General features: G+C 40.8%; 2 protein-coding genes and 1 non-coding gene across 4 annotated transcripts in view; 1 reads left to right on the top strand and 2 right to left on the bottom strand.

Moving 5' to 3' along the window:
- Positions 1-3,075: 3,075 nt before the first annotated feature.
- On the bottom strand, positions 3,076-3,149 carry trnam-cau. The gene has a single exon. It is a non-coding gene; the product is annotated as a tRNA-Met (tRNA).
- A 2,490-nt stretch (positions 3,150-5,639) lies between these two features.
- On the top strand, positions 5,640-7,242 carry ptrh2 (peptidyl-tRNA hydrolase 2). The gene is made up of 2 exons (XM_044140884.1): positions 5,640-5,764; positions 6,614-7,242. The coding sequence occupies exon 2, from the start codon at positions 6,621-6,623 to the stop codon at positions 7,128-7,130; it is 510 nt and encodes a 169-aa protein (XP_043996819.1). The 5' UTR covers positions 5,640-5,764; positions 6,614-6,620; the 3' UTR covers positions 7,131-7,242.
- Positions 7,243-8,902: 1,660 nt separating this feature from the next.
- cltca (clathrin, heavy chain a (Hc)) overlaps positions 8,903-23,818 on the bottom strand; it is a 28,110-nt gene continuing 13,194 nt past the window's right edge. For both annotated transcript variants that reach the window (XM_044140883.1, XM_044140882.1), the window contains 27 exons: positions 22,967-23,128; positions 22,750-22,863; positions 22,458-22,631; positions 20,592-20,789; positions 20,260-20,460; positions 19,793-19,945; positions 19,568-19,690; positions 18,995-19,132; positions 18,749-18,913; positions 18,469-18,649; positions 18,010-18,173; positions 17,348-17,473; positions 17,110-17,252; positions 16,527-16,761; positions 16,304-16,426; positions 16,080-16,225; positions 15,370-15,553; positions 15,087-15,279; positions 14,745-14,902; positions 14,388-14,660; positions 13,704-14,021; positions 13,484-13,615; positions 13,286-13,396; positions 13,025-13,195; positions 12,252-12,473; positions 10,594-10,669; positions 8,903-10,209 (listed from right to left, as the gene is read on the bottom strand). In XM_044140883.1, coding sequence (XP_043996818.1) covers positions 10,076-10,209; positions 10,594-10,669; positions 12,252-12,473; positions 13,025-13,195; positions 13,286-13,396; positions 13,484-13,615; positions 13,704-14,021; positions 14,388-14,660; positions 14,745-14,902; positions 15,087-15,279; positions 15,370-15,553; positions 16,080-16,225; positions 16,304-16,426; positions 16,527-16,761; positions 17,110-17,252; positions 17,348-17,473; positions 18,010-18,173; positions 18,469-18,649; positions 18,749-18,913; positions 18,995-19,132; positions 19,568-19,690; positions 19,793-19,945; positions 20,260-20,460; positions 20,592-20,789; positions 22,458-22,631; positions 22,750-22,863; positions 22,967-23,128 — 4,518 coding nt within the window. In that variant the 3' untranslated portion in view covers positions 8,903-10,075. The remainder of the gene's footprint in view (positions 10,210-10,593; positions 10,670-12,251; positions 12,474-13,024; positions 13,196-13,285; positions 13,397-13,483; positions 13,616-13,703; positions 14,022-14,387; positions 14,661-14,744; positions 14,903-15,086; positions 15,280-15,369; positions 15,554-16,079; positions 16,226-16,303; positions 16,427-16,526; positions 16,762-17,109; positions 17,253-17,347; positions 17,474-18,009; positions 18,174-18,468; positions 18,650-18,748; positions 18,914-18,994; positions 19,133-19,567; positions 19,691-19,792; positions 19,946-20,259; positions 20,461-20,591; positions 20,790-22,457; positions 22,632-22,749; positions 22,864-22,966; positions 23,129-23,818) is intronic.

Raw genomic sequence — 23,818 nt, 5'->3', positions numbered from 1 at the left:
GCCACACCTGTCCAGCTGAGCTAACATCAGCTGGACCAAGTTTTCCTAAGTATATATTTCAGATGGCAAATGTAGGAATCGAACCCATGACATTGGCTTTATGTGTACCACGCTCTGACCAACTGAGCTAACCAACCATACATAATTTTGTGTCTTCGTCAATGTTAGAAAAACTTACATGATCTTGACAAAAGTATTGAAATGCAAAAGTTTTTCAAAATCAACATTAAATGTGGTTTAATTTAAAGCCTCATCCTATTTTGAAAAGTTGCCTTCATGAAACTCTACATGATTCCATTGGCCAATGTGGGGGTTGAACCCAAGACCTTGGCTTTATGAGTAGCATGCTCCAACCAACTGAGCAAACAAGCGACACATAATATTGTGTCAATGTTAGAAAAACTTACATGATCTTGACAAAAGTATTGAATTGCAAAAGTTTTTCAAAATCAATATTAAATATGGTTTAATTTAAAGCCTCATGCTGCTTTGAAGAGATGACATCATAAAACACTTCATGATTCCATTGGTCAATGTGGGGATTGAACCCATGACCTTGGCTTTATGAGTGCCACACTCCAACCAACTGAGCTAACTTGCCACACATAATCTTGTGTCTTCATCAATGTTAGAAAAACTTACATGATCTTGACAAAATCATTGAAATGTAAAGGTTTTTCAAAATCAACATTAAATATGGTTTAATTTAAAGCCTCAAGCTATTTTGAAGAGTTAACTACATGATTCCATTGGCCAATGTGGGGGTTGAACCCACGACCTTGGCTTTATGAGTAGCATGCTCCAACCAACTGAGCAAACAAGCAACACATAATATTGTGACAATGTTAGAAAAACTTACATGATCTTGACAAAAGTATTGAATTGCAAAAGTTTTTCAAAATCAACATTAAATATGGTTTAATTTAAAGCCTCATGCTGCTTTGAAGAGATGACATCATGAAACACTTCATGATTCCAATGGCCAATGTGGGGATTGAACCCATGACCTTGGCTTTATTAGTACCACGCTCCAACCAACTGAGCTAACCAGCCACACATATTCTCGTGTCTTTCATCAATGTTAGAAAAACTTACATGATCTTGACAGAAGTATTGAAATGCAAAAGTTTTTCAAAGTCAATATTAAATGTGGTTTAATTTAAAGCCTCAAGCTATTTTGAAGAGTTAACTACATGATTCCATTGGCCAATGTGGGGATTGAACCCATGACCTTGGCTTTATTAGTACCACACTCCAACCAACTGAGCTAACCAGCCACACATAATCTTGTGTCTTCGTAAATATTAGAAAAATGTACATGATCTTTCTACAATGAAGATTTGGAGAAATGCTGTAATGTTTTTCAAAATCAACATGCTTAAAGGTGTATTTTCCGGCAAAATTTTATTTTGAAGTATTGATTTTATTTTCCACCTTTTTTATTTTGAAGTATTGATTTTGTTTTACAACCTTTTTTTGTTTTGAAGTATTGATTTTGTTTTACAACCTTTTTTATTTTGAAGTATTGATTTTGTTTTACAACCTTTTTTATTTTGAAGTATTGATTTTGCAACCGTTTTTATTTTGAAGTATTGATTTTGTTTGACACCCTTTTTAATTTTCAAGTATTGTTTGTCTGAAAGACTTTAGATTACCATTGACCTGTAAGGGAATTGAACCACTTACCTTGGCGTTATCAGCGCCACACCTGTCCAGCTGAGCTAACATCAGCTGGACAAAGTTTTCCTAAGTACCATGTTACTCATAATGTTGAGTTTCCATGGATTTAATAAACTTACATGATCTTACCACAATGAAGATTTGAGTAAGGAGCTCATACTCTATTATTTTTCAAAATCAATGTGCATAACTGTTGAGTATACAGCCTCTTGCTATTTTGAAGAGTTGATTTTATATTTCAGATGGTCAGAGTAGGAACCAAACCCATGACCTTGGCTTTATGAGTACCACGTTCCGACCAACTGAGCTAACCAGCCACACATAATGTTGGGTGTTTCGTCAATGTTAGAAAAACTTACATTATCTTGACAAAAGTATTGAAATGTAAAAGTTTTTCAAAATCAACATTAAATGTGGCATAATTTAATGCCTCATGCTGTTTTGAAGAGATGACTTCATGAAACACTTCATGATTCTATTGGTCAATGTGGGGGTTGAACCCATGACCCTGGCTTTATGAGTGCCACGCTCCAATCAACTGAGCTAACCAGCCTCACATAATCTTGTGTCTTCGTCAATGTTAGAAAAACTTACATGATCTTGACAAATGTATTGAAATGTAAAGGTTTTTCAAAGTCAACATTAAATGTGGTTTAATTTAAAGCCTCATCCTATTTTGAAGAGTCAACTTCATGATTCCATTAGCCAATGTGGGGATTGAACCCATGACCTTGGCTTTATGAGTACCACACTCCAACCAACTGAGCTAACCAGCCACACATAATCTTGTGTCTTCGTCAACGTTAGAAAAACTTACATGATCTTGACAAAAGTATTGAAATGCAAAAGTTTTTCAAAGTCAACATTAAATGTGGTTTAATTTAAAGCCTCAAGCTATTTAGAAGAGTTGCCTTCATGAAACTCTACATGATTCCATTGGCCAATGTGGGGGTTGAACCCACGACCTTGGCTTTATGAGTGCCATGCTCCAACCAACTGAGCAAACAAGCGACACATAATATTGTGTCTTCGTCAATGTTAGAAAAACTTACATGATCTTGACAGAAGTATTAAAATGCAAAAGTTTTTCAAAGTCAATACTAAATGTGGTTTAATTTAAAGCCTCATGCTATTTTGAAGAGTTGACTTCATGATTTCATTGGCCAATGTGGGGATTGAACCCATGACCTCGCCTTTATGAGTACCACGCTCCAACCAACTGAGCTAACCAGCCACACATAAGCTAGTGTTTTTGTCAATGTTAGAAAAACTTACATGATCTTGACAAGAGTAGTGAAATGTAAAAGTTTTTCAATATCAACATTAAATGTGGTTTAATTTAAAGCCTCATGCTATTTTGAAGAGCTTACTTCATGAAACACTTTATGATTCCATTGGCCAATGTGGGGATTGAACCCATGACCTTGGCTTTATGAGTACCACGCTCCAACCAACTGAGCTAACCAGCCACACATTATATTGGGTTTTCGTCAATATTAGAAAAACATACATGATCTTTCTACAATGAAGAATTGAAGAACTGCTGTAATGTTTTTCAAAATCAACATGCTTAAAGGCGTATAAGACTTAGAACTAAAGACTCTGGGGCCTGTTGTGGTGGCGTAGGGGATAGCGCGACCCACACTCGGAGGCCTTGAGTCCTCGATTCGGCCGTCGCAGGTTCGATTCCCAGACCTGGCAACATTTGCCGCATGTCCCTCCCGCTCTCCTGTCAGCCTACTGTCATATAGGGGACACTAGAGCCCACAAAAGACCCCCTGGTTGTCCAACAGTTCCTGTAAATAACCTGTTTAGTTCTCAAATGAATAATTGGTGCAGAACAATAAAACAACATGTTCCACTGTCTCCTTTTGAGGACAAGTCACATTTGTCTGTAGGATGTTTTCCTCATTTATATATAAAATATTCTTTACCCTTGCATGACCAAAATATAATCTGGTTGTAGTTGTTTCCATCTTTAATTTGTCTTTTTTTCTGTCCTTATTCCAACTTTCCTTTGATTGCTATAAAGTCCTTATTGGCAGCTGGCAAACAACAAAATTAGAACATTACTGCCCCCTACTGGTATGGAGTGTAGACCAGAACATCACTCAAGGATTATATTCTATTATATAACTGTGTTAATTTAAGACAATAAAATATTTCTAAATAAACTAACTAAAGTTGGAGAGGTTTTTTTTAGTTGGATAAAATATTCCGCACAATAAGAGATGCCCAATGATTGCACATGTGTTTTTAGAGAAAGACAAACGCTTACTTTTACTGTCTTGATCATTCATATTTTTAATGTTTATTACATTTTTAGGTTGATTAACTAAAAGCACTGTAGTTGGTGATTAATAAAAATAATCCTCAAAAATAAAGCTTGAATAATAATTATGTGAATAGTATAAAACTATATCCACTTTTCCTAGTGAGATTCTTAAACACCCTCACTTTTCCCACAGTTTGCTCAAAAGTCTGGTCTCTCTTGCAATTACTGTATTTGGCCCCTCCTCCCTTCTTCTGCTTTTTCTTGAAACCTGACACTGGTTTGTCCATCCTTAAGTGCCTCCTGCCTTGTGGGCTTTGTCTGATGTTCAGCTTGTGCTGTGGATACAACACAGATGTTACCTGTTTGATGCTCATGAATCCTGAAAAAATTTGACTTATGTTACAGCCTTAATTCAAATTGCGTAAACATCCTTTCTCAAAATTGTACACACAAATACCCCATTATGACAATGTGGTCTTCTTTTCTTTTCTTTTTTTTGTTTTTTTTTTTTTTGCTAACTTATTAAAAATAGAAAACAAAGACATCAAATTTACCTATTTGATGTCTATTGTTTACCAATTGCCAGTGGTGTGACTGCTTTTTCTAAAAACATGAAAGAGCAATGCTTAGCCTGGAGGGGTGAGGGGCACATAAAGCTTGGCGGGCTGCCAGGCTTATAATACACTGGGGAAAACCCTGTCATTTTGTTGTTGCTGAAATACTGCTATAATAACAAACTGGCAAACCTACATCTATTCATTATCTAAACATGTTAATTCCTGCAGGATTGTGAGGGGAGCTGGTACCTGTCTCCAGCAGTCATCGGGCAAAAAGCAGGATCTTTGGTTTTCGAAAAATCAAACTAGTAACACTTTATTTGATCGGGTATGCATAAGACGGACATGACACTGTCATAAAGATGAAGGAGTCTTTATGAATGTCTGTGATTGTTGTCATGAAGTCTCATTCGGTAAATATTGACACCTTTCAGACAAAGTTGCTCTAAAACTTGCATTGAAAGTCCATTAATAGTGCCAATTTTGTATTAAAGTGTCATTATTTACAGAATTATGCAAAGTTGGCACTTTCAATTAACTTTTAATGTAACTTTTAAATCAACTTTGCTTTAAAAGTGTCATTATTTACCTAATGACACATCATGACGACAGGTTTAGGCTTTCATTAAGACTCCTTCATGGTCATGACAGATGTTATGTTATGTTTATGACAGCGTCATGCCAGTCTTATGCATACCCTGTCAAATAAAGTTCTGTAGCATTTATTTATAAATGCTCCAAAAGTACCACTTATTGTTTTGTGCTGGGTTTAGTTCTCCTGAATATAAATGTTGGTAGTATTTGTACGGTGATCCAAAGTGCTGTGGTGTTAGGCTCATAAGCCCTACAAGCCAAAAACATGAGTTGCAGAAGCTTCTCTAAGGAGAAATTCTGAGAACTGCCAGTACAAACTAAAGAGGACAAAAATAAACCAGTGCTGGGAACTTATTCTGAGTTCCATCTACATGCTTGGTTAAACAATGTAAAAGTTAGTTTCGTTTTTAAACATGATACGATTAGATTAAAAGGTTTAGGCTTTGTGGTATATGTTTGTGAACATGAAAAAGAACAAGAAGAAGCTACACTACCACCTTCAGCCAACAAACTGGACCTTTAAGACTGGACTGCACAGGTTAAGCAGAAGGGGGCAACATTGCAACGTCAGGGGAAGTCAGCTGCCGCTAAACTCCAGAAGAAGAATTCGCGCGATGAAACTTCTTCCATGCTTTCGGTACCGCTCATAGAGTTGCAGGTATGAAGGATTTTCCATGTAAATAAGTTCAGCTTACAGTTAACGCTTTAAATCTTTGGAAATACGTTTATAGGTCAGAGACGTTCCGGTGTAGGTAGTATGGAAGCTAACTAGTTAGCTAACTAGCACGGCTAGTTTCTGTTTCAGCCTCCAGATCAGGAACTGCTTGTTCATTCATGGACTAATCCAATCCTTAAAAAGTGTGCTGCTCTGTGTGATCAAATCTGAAATGAACTGAATCGAAGAGAGCTGTATTTATATTCAAGTAACTGTGATGAACCCCATTCATCAACAGAATCTGCAAGTGGAAATGATAAACCACGAAAAATCACTTTATACAATTTACCTTCAGTCATGATAGACTAGCAGTGTTTACGTTAGCCGTTTAGTTTTCTGTTGGCATATAACAAACTAGTTCAGGTTTAAAGAAACAAAGTATTATAGTTTATGACCTGGACTAGTTCTAATGTTGAGGAATCGCACCTTATTTAGCTTCCAACTTCTTCTTCTTCGTTGGTGGCACCCCTTTTTTAATATATTTAAATGTGTTTCTTTATACATGTTTATTAAGGAATGTAGGAACATTGGGTATCTGGAGTAATGGGAAGTAGAATTGAAGAATTTAAAACTTTTATCAGATAAATAAAGGATTGATTTATTTACTACCTAACATGAAACAGGAGCTTTGTCCAGGTCACACAGCGTGACCTGGAACCCCTGGAGCTTGTTTTGGACAGCGTTTACGTCCAGTCCTGATGTTCCTGTTGCCTCCCTGAAGTTGCCGCTTGATCAAAAGCTGCCTGTAATGTAAACGTGAGTGTGTTGTAAGTTTTCTGTAACTGTCTGCAGGCTGAACATGGATGCGCTCTACGGTCCCTTGGGCGTTGCCGCCGCTCTGGGCTGCGGACTCTTCCTCGGCTGGCACCTGCAGACCCGCCTCGGCCCCGCGTCCAAGAGCCTGATGAAGTCGGCGGGGAACGGCTCCGAGGAGGCCAGCGTGATGGGAGAAGGCGGGGAGTTCAAGATGGTGCTGGTGGTCCGGAATGACCTGAAGATGGGCAAAGGGAAGGCGGCGGCCCAGTGCTCCCACGCCGCAGTAAGCGCTTACAAGCAGGTTCAACGCAGGAGCCCCGAGCTGCTCAGGCAGTGGGAGTACTGCGGCCAGCCCAAGGTGGTGGTGAAGGCGCCAGACGAGGACACCCTGATAAACTTGCTGGGCCGAGCCAGGGAGGTGGGACTCACCGTCAGCCTCATCCAGGATGCAGGAAGGACTCAAATCGCACCCGGCTCTCGCACTGTGCTGGGGATCGGTCCCGGTCCGGCCCAGCTGGTGGACGCCGTCACCGGAGACTTGAAGCTGTACTAAAATGTTGTCATTCTGAACGTAGACTGTGAAGTCAGTACTGGCATTACATGTCGTTTCTACAACAGGACGTGATGGTGGATGTTTTTTTAAATAAACAAAATAATGAGCTCAACATACAGTCATTTGTCTTGCCAAAGTCGCACCGATCCAGTTCTGATACCAATGCAGACATGAGGTGCATTGGTATCTTCTGAGTGCTGAATTGGCTTAGTGTTTGTTTGTTTGTTTTGTTTTGTTTTTAGAACAAACTGTTTTTAATATAGAAACAAATGCTGGTCTCATCAGTTTTTCAGGTTTCCATGAACTAATTAATCTTTTCAGACCCATTTTTCTTATTTGGTTGGAAACTATATGAATATTTTTTTAATGACATTCCTTATATTTTTCAAAGATTACAAATAGTCTTTTTTCAGTCATGTGACATTATAACGAGTCTTAACAGGGCAGAAATAGGGCAAGAATGGGTCTTTGGATAATAATGGTTGCACAACATTGATCGAGTTTTAGTACTGAAAATAAAATAACTAAAGAAACCTCTGTAAACTGTGGAAGGCTATTTAGGCCACTGGGAAAATAATCTGATTAACTCCATGCAAAAATGCACAGGAGACATAAATGGTGGCTTTACCCAAACATCAGTAAGTCAGATTTTTTTTATTTGCCTACACTGACATGAAATCAAAGCTTTGAGATTAAGGTGACAACCATTTTTGTTTTACTTCCAGCACATTCCCCCGTGTACCAGCAGAGGGCATGAGATCCCTAGATTTATATATTTCTGGAGGTAGACGGAGAAAGTTTTGTGCGCCATCCTGGGATCAGCGTCATTTATTACCGCAATTTCAAAAGCAGTGCACATCAAATGTTTAATTTTTAAGAATATGTCTTAAAGGAGATGAAAACTGAAATATTTATCAGAAAATTCATTATATATACAAGAGCAATACGAAAGTATGACCTAAAAATATCAGGAAGATTGCTAGCTCACATTGGAAGGATGAACCACAAAAATGTCAGTTCTGAAGAAGCTGGTTATTCACGATACACTGTATCCACACACGATTATTGGAGAGTTGAGTGGAAGGGGGGAAAAAGTGTCAGAAAACCCAAGCACAAGCAACAATAACGACATTTTTGAGAAAACTGAAGCAACGCCAATTCTAGAGTTTGAGGCAAAATTCACAAGATTAGGAGTTTTAAGACAAAACCATTTATCCAGACATTTTAGAGCACTTCTTGCTTCCTTCTGGTTAGCTTTACTGCAATGCTGATTATTTTCCAGCAAGACTTGGCACTTGTCCACACTATCAAGACACCCAATATACAGCTCGAGTGACCATAATGTCCTCTATTGGCCACCATATTGGTTTGACTAGAACTTTAGAGAACCTATAGAGTACTCTTAAAAAAAAACAAAAAAAAAAAAAACAACGCAGCTATCAAAGCAACCTGGACTTCCTGAACACATCAGGCTGATTTTCTCCATGCCACATCAATGAAGTAATTCATGCAAGTCTTAAATAAAATACTGAACAAAGTTTCCAGTAGCTCAACAACACACAAGTGAATTTTAGGTTTTCATAAGCTGCAAACCAGAACCATCTACATTTGAAATTCATAGTAAACTTAAGAGTATTAAGGTAATAATCAGATACATAACTAAACCCTAGTTTTGGTTCAAGAGCATATTGTTGGAATCACACCACCAAATTTTAGCTATAAAAGAAAACACTAGTTATAAAAACTAAAATGCAAAGAAACCAGGACACCACTCTTGACAAACAAAGCCTTTATTTTATTTATTTTTTTAAGTGGAAACAAAACCGCTGTTTCATTCATTATGATCCTGATTATGCACAATCAAGTATCGTAAGTGCACAATTTAAATCTAAGGTAATTTAGATAAGAATATAAGGAGTTAATGATTGATTTTTCTGTATACAAGCAAGCCTTTAGTAAAAATGTCAAACCCCCCCACGTTTTGACATCGTTTCAGATTTGGATGAGTAGGTCAACTGAAAACATTAAATGCAACCCCACAACAGGACACAAGGAGAAAGTGTGGAGCAAAGAAAAAAAAAAAAAAAATAAAAGAACAGAAAAAAAAAAAGTCTCCTGCACAATTGGCAACAGTGACCAAACTGATACAAACCAGAGTAGGACAGGGGCATGTTAGTCGCACACACACACACACAGGTCTGCAGTCCCTCCTGAGGCAGAATGGTCCCGTGTTAAAGCAGTGTGTAAAGCACATAGAAATGTTTTCCGAGAAGAACCGAGTTTAGAGACTTCTGCATAGGCTTTTGCTGGAAAGAATCAAACTTTCCTGTACATTGTATGTAAAATAAGTCTTAGATTTTCTTCAACCAAACAGCCCTGAAGAGCGAGCATGGGGACCAGTAAAACGTAGTGTTTTCAGGATTATAGTCATGAAAGCAGCAGTCTGATGTTGCGAGAAAAAGAACAAAACAAAGAACACAGAAGCAAGTTTTGGTGTCTGAATATACTACAATTCAACGCGTTGTACGGTCGGACAAAAACGAAGCTGCTCACACGAGGACAGGAAGAGGTTCTACATTATCTTCTCACTATAGAGTGCAAAATCAGATGCTTAACAGACCGTAAATCTGAGAAGAGAACTGGCTCTCCTCACAAGCCCCACCCATTGTACATTAACCATGTCCCCCATTCAAATAAAATACAAGAAAATTAATCTAGTCAATACGGAATGTGAGAAAATTAATCTGATTTAATCTTTTTGACAAACTGAGTCCTTCATGACAGTTCCAAACAAAGGAAAAGTAAAAAAGAAAAAAAAAAGTAATAGTTTGTCAGTATCATCTCCCCGCTCCTAGTAGAGGGCAGAGAGGCGATAATAAAGGTGTGGTGAAGGACTGTTGGGAGCTGGATGGAGCCTGGATGTGGACAGACAGGAGGTGGGGTCTTCACATGCCGTAGCCAAAGCCTGGCTGAGCCGCTGGCTGGGCGTAGCCTGCAGGGGCCTGGTAGCCGTAGCCGTAAGCTTGCTGTGGGGCCACGGGGACGCTGGGGCCTGCCGTCAGCATCAGCTGAGGTGTTCCTGGAAAACAAAAACAAAATCTCTCATCTAAACCGTTTTATTATACTGTAAATTTAAGGGCTTCCCCAGTGTATTATAAGCTTGGTGGGCAACCAGGCTTTACTTGCCCCATGATTTGAAAAAGGTTTTTTTTATACGCCAGTACCAATGAAGATGTATTAAGCCAGGTTTAAATTATGATGCCTGCTCATGCACTTCTGAATTTGTCTGTTAATATTTCTAAACAAAAACACAATGGGCTGCTGGTAGACAGCCCAGCCTGCAGACCACCAGTCTTTTCAGGTTTCCTGGGGGAATGCCTGAATTTCAATTGAAAATCCTGGATAAGAAAGACCAGCAGAAGATGAGCAAGGCGCTCGCGTCGACGGGGATGACAGCCGTTACCGTAGACGATGGGTTGCGTCTCTGTTGCCTGCTCCTCCTCTTTTCTTAGGGATTCTGAGGTTTCAAGCTTGTCGACCTGCATTGCAGAGAAATAAATATTTAGTGCCAAGTCTAAATGCTGTGCATATTTATACAAAAAAAAGCCAACATGCTAGAAATGGAAAAATAAGTATATACATAGAAAATATTTTAGATATTTCCACATGTTTTGTATTGTTCTATCACAATTTTTACATCAGTTCTCAGATTCTTCTGATTTGGTGTTAAATACCGATAAGCTCAGTGTTGGATTTTAACATTCACGTAGACAAAGTGTAACCTTTAATATTATGTTACGACTCAATTGACTTTGCTTAAAATATCCACAGACCTACACATTTTTGTCTTCATAATCTAGACCCTGCACAGAAATATGGCAGTGACCAGTTTTCCCATTATTCCTTAATGCAACAAAAAAATTGATATATATAAGAGTTCAAACTCTTGGTGAAATGAGGGCAGGAATTGGTGAAGTAGAGCCTGAATTCATGCATTTTTGTTCAACTTTAATAGCAAAGCTTCCAACAGTCTGCGCCAGTCTCCTTTTCTGGTGGATAAAACACCAAGTACAGATGTCCAACCACCACAACATGGTCAAAATATTTTCCAAACTGCCTGACAGGAAAAAATAAAATAAAATATCAGAACAAAAACAAAACAAAAATCTTCAAGCAGCAAGTCGGATGCAGCAAAAAGCAAAATGTGTCCCGAGAAGACGAGCAGCAGCACAAGCAATACGATACACTAAACATCTTCACATCCACATTCAGTTTGTCCATGCCTATAACAGATGCTGACTGTCACTTGGGGCAGTCCCATGCTGGGTGAGACACTGCTGGTCATATTAAAGATGCAGTGTGGCGAGTCCAGCTGTCTACTGCCATGTTTCAACAACACATGCGTCCTAGTTAGCAGTAGACCCATGTTAAAACCTCCCAAAAGCTTTTACTCAACACTCTGGGAGAAAATGCTCTTTTTAGGCTTTATAGAGTTAAAAATGACACCAAATAGTTAAACAGTTAATGAACAGGATTATGTCCAGCTCTTTTTTTCTTATGCACTCCAATACATCTGAGGTTTTCTTCTGAGACTGAAGCATTTCTTAAAACACTGCAGTGGAGTGATAATGCAACAGGTTAAAGCTAAAACCATGCACACTAAGGGCTGCAATCTGCTGAGCAAGATCTGTCCAGCTTTCACCTTTTCCTTAACCGCTTCAACCTGAGGGGAAAGATGTGGCACAGGAGATCGAGATTAAATATTGCCTTTCATTTAAAGACAAGTTCTGACATGTCAAAAAGTTGTTTTCTTTTTAAGAGCTGCACCAATCAGCATTTTATGATTTTGTTTATGGCCTGATCTGGTAATTCTGACAGATTTAGAAGATTTCAATCAAATAAAATTTACCAACAAAAAAACATGGGAGTTTGTGTCTTAATGCATTTTAGAAATGGAAAAAAAAAAAAAACCCAACTTGTTCTTGGCCTACTAATATTGGATCAGAGAAGATCAAAAAATTAAATTGCCCCCCAGAGAGCCTGACCCAATCAGTGCACCCCTTATTTTTTTAAAACTGCTGTGTTGGTGCTTTGATAAATGACCAGGTTTTCCCCTCATACCTTGGAGAGGTACTCCCTCATGACCTGAATGAAGTATGGCATAGAAAAGTCCATGATGTTGTGTCTCCAGGAGGTTTCCAGCACCACGTCGGGCCGCAGCAGGTCATAGCAGGAGAAAAGGCAGGCGGCGAAACACTCCTTCTTGTTTTCCTGCAGGAACCAGGACAGCAGCTCCTCTGCCAGCTCCACATCTTTGGACTCTGATGCGTACAGCATGGCGTCCTATCAGAGACGACGACGTGGAAAAACTCACTAAGTTTATTTGTATTGGTTAATGTTCCAGTTATGAATCGAAGGCAACTAAACGGGTGGGTTTTTAGCCTCGGCTTTTAGGAACTCTGCATTTAAGCTGTTTTGCAGTTTTCTGGAAGTTTGTTCCAGATTAAAGGAGCCTAAAAACTGAACGGCTCTTCATGTTTGGTTCTGCAGATGCAGAGCAGAAGACCTGAGTGGTCTGGAAGGAATGAAAACAGCAGATCTTGAAAGCATCATTTCATCAAGTCATTCAGTGATTTATAAGCTAGCATCAGTATTTTAAAGTCTATTCTCTGAGCTACAGAGGCAGTGGAAGGACCTTAAAAGTGGGATAATGTGCTTTATCTTCCTGGTTTTAGTCAGAATGCGAGCAGCAGTGTTCTGGATCAGCTGCAGCCGTCTTGATTTTATTTTTTAAAGCAGTCCATATCTCCTTTTTCCAAAAATCTAATTTCTCAAGAGTCAGTACAAAGGTCACCTAAAACTAATTCCAGGAAGAAAGCAAGTAGAAGCAGCACCTTGTAGAGCTTGTCCTTCTTGCACAGCTCCACACTCTGTTTCCAGCGGTTGTTGCCTTTGAAGAGGTAGGCGGCGATTCTTCTGAACTCAATCAGCTCATGTTTCTCCAGGCGCTGGGCCAGCGAGATGTTGTCAAAGTTGTCGTAGGCATCTATTGATGTCCTCAGAGCCTGGAACGAGCAGCAAATTGAGCTTAAGAGTTGAAGAAAAAAAACAAAAAAAACCAAACCAGAAATCAGAGTTACGTCAGTCGAACTCACCTGATAGTCCTCTTCTGTGATGAAGAGGTTGTTAAGCGCTTCGTTGACGGATTTGTTGTTGTGGTTCTGTACTGAGCGGAGGTAGGGTTTGACCAGAGGCAGCTGTTTCACCTGAAAATACACACACGTTCAATATTGATGGCAAATATAACTCAGAAAAACGGCTGGACCTTGGTGTGTGTTTCAGCTTCAGAGTACCTTAGAGAAGAAATTTACAGCACGAGAGTGATCCAGTCTAGGGGAGAGCACCATCAGCAAGTCATTCAGTAACAAAGGCTTGAACTCCAGGTAGAACTGAACAGCTTTGTAGTACAGCTCTACGTTGGCCACCTACACATGATGCAGATTCAGAGGATTTTAGAAAATCTACTCCAAGACCACTAAAATTTAGATATTTCTCAATCTGACCAAGCCATACTTTGGTGATGATGTCTTTGAACTGGCCCTCCTTCCAGGCGTCTGTTGGGTGATTCATCATGGTGATGATGGCGTTGTCAAACTCCTCGTATTTGTCGTAAAGGAAGACCAGCTCGGCCCACAGGTGTGCCTGCTCCGCCGCTCTCAGGACCTTCGGGATGTTAACTCGGGACCAGAACAGCTCCAGATGCTCCCTCATCTTCTGGGGTTTGAACTTTGAGTACAGGATGGCCAGCTCTGTGAACATGCCCATGTGAGCGCGCTCCAGGCCCAGCGCCGCCTCCAGCATGGTGATCAACTCCTCAAAGTAGCCGCGATCCTGAGGGAGACGCGAGGATGAACGTTAGGGATGCACTGATCCACTTTTTTCACTTCCGATAAAAACATCGCAGGTTTAGTATCGGTCGATATCAAGCAGATAAAGGAAAACATATACAGCATAAATGTACTGATTACAACTTTGACAACTGTGGACCATTATAGCAACACTTAAATACACCAATAGCTTCACAAACAGTCAAACATAAGTCAGCTCAAATAGTGTAAAATAAACTAACAAAAAGAAAAGATAGGTTGACTACTTCGGTCAAATATGGCTGATACAGATAATATCGTATCCGTGCATCTCCAATAAGGACGTTTTCATAATGAAGTGTAAAGGTTAAATAAGTCTGACATCACCTACCTGGTAATAGTTGATGAGCTCTTCCAGCTCGTCAGCATGCACCACTATGTGGAGGCCGCACATCTGGGCCAGTCTGAACTCCTGGCCGTCCACGCAGGCGAAGCACACCTCCTTCCAGGTGCGGGTGCTGTTGGCCTTGCGGGCTCCGTCCACAGCGGCTTGATACTCTCCCAGGTGCACCAGCGTGGAAGCCAGGCGGCCGAAGTTGGAGACGTTGTTGTAAAGCAGTTTGGCCGCTTCGTACATTTTCTCGTCGTAGCAGCGGTCGCCGACCTGGAAAACGACGTAAAGGTCAAGTGTTTAAATGTGGATCGGGCAAAAAAGGGAGACAGTATCATGCGTCAGAGCAAGGTTGACCTGCTGAATGTGAGCGTTGTTGGGTCCGTTGATGAATTCCTCGAGTTCGGCCAGGCGGTTGGTTTTGGCCAAGGCAAAGATCAACTCTGTCTCCACGTAGGACTCACGAGCCTTCTTGCGAGCCATCTGGAGGAACTTGACGAGATCCTCCCAGTTACCTGGAAACATATTTACAGGATGGGCCAAGTTATTGTAAAAAAATAAATAAATTATTTTAGTTCTGGCTGTGTGCTCATTGTCCTGCTGGAAAGGGAACCTGCTGATTGTTTTAACATGACTAAACATGAGGTTCAACATGGCTGCTTCTGTGAGATTGTACTTAATCTAGATTATTCTACTTACCACTCTTATCAGCTGCCTGGACCACCTCCATGTATGCAGACGGGTCGTCTGCTTTGATGTAAGAATCAATGGCTTCTTTAACCAGCTCCTTCTGGAGCTGAGCCTTGGCCAACTGGCTCCACACAGCAGGTTCATTGCAGCGTTCTGCAAACTCATAGGCCCGGTCCAGGTTGCCGATGTGCTCGATGAGCACCTAAGGAGGAAGGGAAACAAAGAAAAGGAAAAATTGTAAGCCTCCTTTAATTTATAAGGCAAACATTTATGCGATTTCAAGAGTACAGACCTGCACGGCTGAGGTGTTGACGTCAAACTTCTTAAAAATGGCGAACGCCTCCTCGAAAAGTTCATTGCTGATAGCGATGTTTGCAATATCAGGAGCGTCGTAGTTGTCCAGCCTGCTAATGTATTCCATCACACGCGTGTGGTCGGCTTTGATTGCGGTCAGGATCAGAAGGTTCTGCAGATTCCTGGAGAGAGAGAAAAAAAATAATAATAATTAGCACTTTTTTGGATCAAGTAAATCTGAAAGTGGTGAAACCTGCAGAAACCCTGTGATCTCACCAACTCAAATTTAAGACTTTAAGATCACTATGAAGAAATTGAAGACTTATTGTGACAACTGCAGAAAGTATGATAAATTGGTGCTAAACTTGCACTTATCCACAATAGACTTAAAAATCTAGCTACTCATCAAGGGTGTATTAGCAGCTACTAATTACTGGTAGCCTCAAATGCTTAGAGTTAAATAACCCAATAAAGACGTCAGTCAACTCAAACTTGCCTGACAGAAAAGTCCAGTGAGGGAAAAAAAAACAAACAAAAAAAACACTACAGGATATACAAGATTGAATAGTTTCACCATGACAAAATTAAGGGCCTGTGATTAATGTATTTAAGGCCAAATTGCATATTTTAAAAATTAATTTAAGACATTTTAAGGCCTTAATGAATTTATGACTTTTGGATAACAGTTGAGGTGAAGAACATCCCTACCTGTGTTCACTGAAGACGGAGTTGTCCAATACTATTTTCTCCAGCAGCTCAATGAGCTCATTGGGCAGGTCAGCAGTCATGAAGGCTTTGACGGTGACCGAAACCTCCTCAGGGTCCTGGGTCTCCGACAGAGCTGTCTGGACCACCTGAGGACAGAAAGAGTCTGAGAGAAGCACCAGGAGAAAGTAGGAAGGAAGCTTTACCGTCGGGTCTTCAGACTCTACCTGGTCAATGAGTGGCCGTCTGTAGGGGTTGCTCTCCAGCAACACGCTGGCCCACAGCTCAGCGTCTTTACGTCTCACTAGGTAGCGAGACAAGCTCTTGAACAGAGAGTTCTCATTGCAAACCTGATGGGAGAAAAGAAAATTCACATTAATGTCTGCTGTAGAAAAAAAAAACAAAAAAACACGTGGATACAGGATAAGAATGAATGAAATGTATCCTCACATTGATGAGCTCCTGGTCGCACTGTCCCCGCTCATAGGCCACGCAGGCCAGGTGAGGGTCTCTCTTCTCGCAGTACTTTCCCACCACACGGCTGTCGTAGAACGGGTTTTCCCGCAGGAAGCGTTCCGGGTTGTTGTTGCTGTCGATGTAGATCTTTGCCAGAGCATTGTGGGTAGCAGGTTCTTCACAGCCTTCATGGATGCGGGACTCCAGCCAGGGCAGCAGCAGCTTCAGTCTGGGACAAATGGAACAGCATCAAGAGAGTGATCAATCAATTACTGACTTAGTAATTGATTCTTTATTAACTGGAGTTTACAGACTGAAAAAGCACTTCCATTAGGAAAAAAACCCCCAGTAAGATAAAATTAAGCCAAAATAGTACAAAAAATATATATACATTTTACATTAAAGATAAAAGTACCTGTTTGTACATATGTTCTACCCAAAACTCAAGTGCGATAGTTTTTGCTTTACTGGTTAAAATTAAGGAAAAATTGAACCACTTCTAATAACTTCATGGAATTCCTTTAATCATCTTAAGAGTTAAGTAAAGAAAGATGATGTGTGTGCATCGTTAGAGCACCTGTTCCTCTTCTCCACCTCTGCAACCAGTTCATCCGTGGAGAACTGTCCTCTGACGACCAGGATCAGACTCTTGATGACGTCCTCGGAGCAGTCCACATCCAGGAGGCCCCCGATGACGACTGGGAGACGGCTGGGATTCACCTGCCACACAAATCCCACAGTGAGCATCTCAAACAAGGATTGTGGCTGCTGGTAAAATGTGGCTGCTGGTAAAATGTCGCTGCCGTGGTTCTCACCTTCTGGACATAAATCTCGATGTATTTCTGCAAGCTGTTTCTGTACAGGTAGAGGACAAGATCGTGGACAAAATCAAACCGATCACAGACGATGATGAGCGGCAGCTGGTCAGTGAGTTTGGCTTCCTGTGTGTCAAATTGAAATGGGAGATATTAGTAAGATACAACATGTACAACAACTTCTATAACTTCATCTACTCCAACCTGATAGCACAGGGTTTATCCCTTACTTCTATTTTGCTTAAAACATGTTAGATCTCAAAAACACAGGTTGCTAGCTAGCTACAAGTGACTGCAATTACAGCACAACCAACTGACTAGCACTACATGACCTATACTGCATTCATAGTGTATGGACTGTGGTGTATACAAATATACGCCTCCATACAAAGGCAGGTTTTATTTCTACGTGTCAAGAGAGGCACAAAGAGAAAGGAAAACAAATCAGGATCCTGCGGTGGAGAAGGGTGAAAGGAAGGTTTACCTGATACATGTCCTGCCATTTCAAAGCAGAGAAAGAAAATTCACCACCGTCAAGATTTAGAAGAGATGCAAGCTAACTGCTTAGAGCCAGTTCGTTCACACTGATCATTAACCTGTGGACCTTTAACGTATGTGTGCAGGACTGTTAATTTCAAAAAAATTATTTTTAAAAACCTCACCTTGAGGAAGTTCTTGACACGCTCCGGATCGTAGCAGTTGCTCTCTCTGCAGATCCTCTCCACCTCTTTAATTTGGCCCGTCTTGCAGGCAGCTTGGATGTACTTGAAGTGGACTTCGGCATCCTGACTGAAGTTCACAATAGAGCCCAGGAAGTAGAACAAACCTGAGGGACACAAAGGCAAATTCAAGTCCATAAACATCCATGACTTCAAACACTAAATACATCAACCAGCATAAAAATGAGCAACCATGACCTCATCTGGTGTGACTGAATCTATTGTCCTACTAATGCACTGGCAATTACACTTGACTGAGGCAGGTTTTAAAAATTTGCATGAAACTAATGCCAACTAAAGTAAGATCTGAAAGTGAGAGAAATTGTTCGTTTTACTAAGTGAATCATGGCGTACTGAAGGCAACAGTACACCATCAGTACTGAAGCTTCAAAGGGTTCTCACCTTCGAAGCTCTTGAAGGACTCGAAGAGCTCCGTGAGCGACTGAGTGGAGAGCTGTTCATGGTACTTGGAAGCCACCTGAACACAGATCTGCAGGTTCTGGCGGATGTTAGCAGAGAGCATGGCCCTGAGGCACTCCATTGAATCTTCCACCGACAGCGAACCGAAGAAGTTCACCAGCCACTGGAGTAGAAGAAGATTTGTTCGGTTTGTTCATACAAAAAGATAAATCCCCCCCACAAAAAAAAACCCCAAACTGTTCTGACGGAGAAAGGATTCTACCTCAGGGTTGAGGAGGTGTGTGTGCACCACAGCACGCTTGATGTCATACAGGTCTGTGTAGTGCTCCAAAGCCCTTTGAAGAAGGCCAGCCTTCTCACACAGCTGGGCGATGTGAGCACGGTCATAGTGTGTGAACATCTGGTTGCCCAGGATAGCATCAGCAACCTACAGGCACAACAGAAACATTAGAACAGAATTTTTTTGTATGGCGTCTACCATTTTTTGACAATGTGAACACCAGTCCACCTGTGGGGCGTGCATGAGGTTCATCTCCAACAGGCGAGTCTGCAGTGGCCCTTCTGACGGTCTGTTGTTCTTTAAAGCGTCGAGGAGGAAAGAGGTGCACTGCTGGATCAGGTTGTACTCCATGAAAACATCCACAATCTGAGCAGATAAGACACACAAGGTGAGATCTTAAAAAAAAAGCAGATGGATAAAAATATGCAACCACCACTAATTATACAAGGTAATAAAATATAAATAAAAATTATTGTGTCCATAGAATATGTAGACAAACATATGCTATGACTGGATATGAAAGACTAAAGTGTCCATGACCAAGTTATTTCTAAACTCTTCATCTGCCTGTACAGCACTTTAGGAAACACAGAACGCTCCGTCAGCAGTTTGTGTTCATGTTGCAGAGATTCTGCAGACGTTGGAAGTAAAGGAAGTTGTGCATTTCCTTTATACTACAAGATAGCTGAATTCCACTGCTGTGACCTGCACCGTTACTCGATTACATGGTACACACTACTTCAAAGTCAAGTTAGGATTAACTATGTTCATGTGAAAATGGCAAAACTAGTTCTTTCTGACCTGTGTGATGTCTGCTAATGGCTCTTCATCCTGGACCAGCATCTGTGCAAACTGCAGTCCTTGCTCTGGGTTTATGCGCATCACGTTCCTGAGCAGGAAGATCCAGTCCGGGGTGTAGCCCACCTTCAAAACGAAATACTCATCAAATCAAATCTTAAATCCAACGAGAAGAAAGCCTTACTTTGATCTGTCAGGTTTAGTTAGACTCTAAAGTAGATTTCGTACCTTCTTGGCATACAGGACGATTTTGGGGAACTGACCAGTCTCTGCAAAGCACTGAATGACCTTGTTGGGGACATTCGCCCGCAGATACACGCTGAGGGCCAAAGTCGGATCCACCGCCTTCACCAGATCGCCCAGTTCCTCTGAACACTCCAACTGAAATGAGGGGTGACATACGAAGTTAGATTGGATTTCTATAAAATATTGTAATACAAGGGAGGAAATCTAAAATACAAAACCATTAAGATATTACATTTAAAGATAAACCATTTCACTCCCAAAGCAGTCAGTTATTTACTGTTGAGGAATCCAAGATGGAGCCTCAGTTTTAAAGTGCATGAATTCCTTAAATATCAGATGATCTCATGCATTCATAAACAAGCTAGCTGTTTGTGTAAACAAAGCAAGTCAGGAAGTGGCAGGAAACGCCTCTGTGTGTGAGAGCGGGCTGAGCTAAACGCTTAAAGTACCTTGTCTTCCTTCAACCACTTCTCCAGAAGCTGCTTTCGTCCCTGCTGGAGGACGGGTCTGCAAAGCTCCAGGGACTCAAACTTGTTGAGCTGGCCCTGATCCAACAGGATACCAAAGTACTGCAGCAACGGAGAGGTCTGGCCCGGCTGAGTGGGAACGCTCTGGAAGCGGCGGATGGTGTCCGGTGTACGAAGGATTCCCTGAAAGAGGAAAATAAATAAAGGAATCCGATGGAAACTGAAGATGATAACAATGGGCTAGAACAAGAAACGCTGGAATGTTACAGCCAAATTCAAAAAATAAAATAAAAATAAATCTGAAGAAAAAATACCTTTGGTGCATTAGCAGCAACTTTGGCAGCTTCAGAGTAGTTGCCAGCAGCAAACAGATTGTTGAACTTGCGTGCAAAGAGCTCTTCAGCTCCAGCCAGGTTGTTGCGGACAGCCAGGCGGAGGGCGAGATCTGGATTCTGCAGCACATTGTTGATGTATGGAATGATGTTTTCTTCTTCCACACAGACAGACAGCACCTGGGTCAAAAAACCTTTTTTAAGTCCAATGAAATACTGAACTAAAAAAAGAAAACTGTTTGGGAGTTTTCAGGAGTGATTAGTATAGGTCATATCTCCACCATAAAGAAAACCAAAAATGAAACTTAAGACAAAAAAAAGTGAAATGTGAATAACGTTTTGTTTAGCTTAAAACCACAGTTTCCTTCCCTCTATAAGCTGTGCTGTAAATCATCACCAGGTGCAATTAGCTGATCTGAATTAGGATTTTTGGGAGTGACCAAGCAACTGAAAGAAAATATCAAATTAAAGGAGGAGGAACAAAGGGGTTGAAGGGATGTAGAGGAGCTAATGTTTGTATGGGAACAGTCAGACAAGAATGAAATACCCCACTAAGTATTTTATTGATCAGATGAATAGAGGAAAAAATACAGATACTAGAGTGAACATACACAGCAGCAAGCATCAAATGTAACATGAGCAGTAGTATCAAGTGCACAAGACATTCACTGACAGATAGTAAAGCAGAAATATGTTGAAAGCAAAGAGGGGGAAGAAAACAGCAGAGATTCTGGTGTGGAAAATCAATAAGGAGGCTGAGGGGAACTCAAACACTGGTTACTCTTAAGCTGGCTAAAAATTTTGAACTCTGTCAAATACAGGAAGAAAAACAGTAAAAGATTTCCAACTTCAATTGGCAAAACAATTTCATAATCTAACATTCATTCTTTTCCCAGGAGTACCAACAAATCTTTGACTTGATGCATAAAATACAAGAGCATGAGGAATGAGTAAGACACTTGAATGTAAAAAAGTGCTTTATAGATTGAATGTAGCAGTGCAGTGTTGCATTAAAGCGCAGGTGTCAAACTCCAGTCCCCAAGGGCCGGTGTCCTGCAGTTTTTAAATGTGCCACAGGTACAAAACACTGGAATGAAATGGATTAATCACCTCCTCCTTGTGTAGATAAATTCTCCAGATCCTTGCTAATGACCTAAATATTCTATTCAAGTGTGGTGCAGCAGAGCCACATCTAAAAGTTGCAGGACAGCGACCCTTGAGGACTGGAGTTTGACACCCCTGCATTAAAGATATCAGATTGCCAGATTTTGTTGCTAAGCTAACCAATGCATCTGTTAGCACTAGAGGCCAAAGCAGTGGCCTATTTCTTATCAGATCACTGCCTCCGTACATGTCCACGTGACTCGAGCGCGCACACACACACAGATGCATGACTGCCCCTACATGCAGGCATGTCTGCCACGACTCAGATCAACTTTCCTCCCTCCACTCAATTATTCATGTGGTGTGTGGCCTGAATAGAACATTATTAATCAGCTGGCTGGATCCAGTTCTCCTCGCTGGTTCTGCTTTACACACACGGCAACATCCAACCCTCTCCACTCCCTGTGTGTGAAACACTAGCTCATGGATTATTTAGAGCGCCTCCTGGCAGAGTCTGAGTTTGCCTCGTGATAAACAAAGCAGGAGCTTCTTTCAGAGGCCCATGCCACAACGTTTGACGTTTCAAACATTCGTTTACATCGCCGCAAATTAAATGAAAGGTGTACGATATATTGTTTGATAGATTATACTGACGTCAGCAGAAATATACAGTCACAATAATATGACTGAGCATCCATGTTCTGGGTCAACAGCAATGCGACAGTCACCGGTGGGTAAGTTTACCTGTCCCTTTCGGTTGACCCCAATAATGCCTGAAGTGGCATCATGTGGCGCCGTGACGAAGATGGTCTCCCCACTGATGCGGTTCATGTAGATGCAGGTTCCAGTCTCCAGGTCGTACAGGTGGATGTAGCCGTATTTGGTAATGAGGAAAACCACGTTGTGCTTTGCACTTATCTGCAAAAGAAAGCAAAATTAAACCATTTCCCTTCCAATAAGACAAAAAACAGCAGCAAAATAAACAGAAACTGGCATGTCAAGTAATGCTTGTTTTGCTGTTCTTAATGAAACAAACCTGCATGGCCACAGGAAAGTCATTCTGTGCTTCAGGAGGAAAGAAGACATCCACTGCTTTCTTTGGAAATGGCTGATTACCAGTCGGTGGGGTTCCCACCTCAATGATGTGCAGCTAAGACAAGCAGGAGGAATAAAAGAAAAAAACTTGATGAAATTTACTGGTTAATCGATTCCTTCCTCCCCCCCACATACAACTACAATGAGCAAATGATCACCTTTCCTCCAGCCTGACCCCTCACAGCAAAGCAGAACAAAGTTGACTCTTCCGCGTTTCCTTCAATCTTGAACTGGGCGAAGCTGGCAGCATGGCCTTCGATGGGCTGAGAAACCTTTCTTTCAACGGAGTAGAGCTGCATGGCTCCCACCACTCTGTTTTGCTGCAGAAAAAGAAAAAAAAACATAAGCATGAGTATAATCACAAACACATTTAGGTAAACATCTACTAGTATGATCAACAATGAAAAAGAAACACTTGTGGACATTTTAGATATTTCTAAATTTTATTTTGTGCAAATATCAAAGTGGGCAAGGCTGAGTGTTTGCAGGGATTTATTTTCTCTTCAGATCACAACTTGAATTCAATTGAGCAATTTTTGTGCCTTTAACATCCATGCAAATGCATTTTGACTGGAGCTGCACCAATCAGATTTTAAAATCTATCAGTCCCAATATTGGGAGAAAAAAAAAAAATTCTAGATTGGGTATTGCGACAATGTGCCTGAGCCACAAAGTCAGATCTATTCAGTCTCATTCTATGCTTTGTACTTTAAATGATGTCATGCCATGTTATTTTACATTACATTTAGAAATCCTAATGCACTTTCTGAATCACTTGATTCAGAAAGTGCTATGGAAAGTGTTGCTGACTACATTGTCAGTTTATTTTACATTATACTCCAAACTGAACACATCAAAATTGTGTTGTTTTCACTTGTTTGACCAAGCTTGTGAAGCTATTAGTGTATTTAAGTGTTCTGTGCTGGCACAGAGTTTTTACATAAATTTGTAAATCAGTACCTTTATGTCTGTTCATAAAAGGGGCTTCAAGTCAATTCAGAACCGTTTTC

Source organism: Gambusia affinis, linkage group LG15 (assembly GCF_019740435.1).
Source record: "Gambusia affinis linkage group LG15, SWU_Gaff_1.0, whole genome shotgun sequence".
NCBI lineage: Eukaryota > Metazoa > Chordata > Actinopteri > Cyprinodontiformes > Poeciliidae > Gambusia > Gambusia affinis.
The sequence above is the reverse complement of the archived record's forward strand: the minus strand, read 5'-3'. Positions and strand labels throughout refer to the sequence as shown.

Bases quoted from the DNA above. Each gene is read 5' to 3' on its own strand.
- ptrh2 (XM_044140884.1), top strand. From the start codon at position 6,621: ATGGATGCGCTCTACGGTCCCTTGGGCGTTGCCGCCGCTCTGGGCTGC.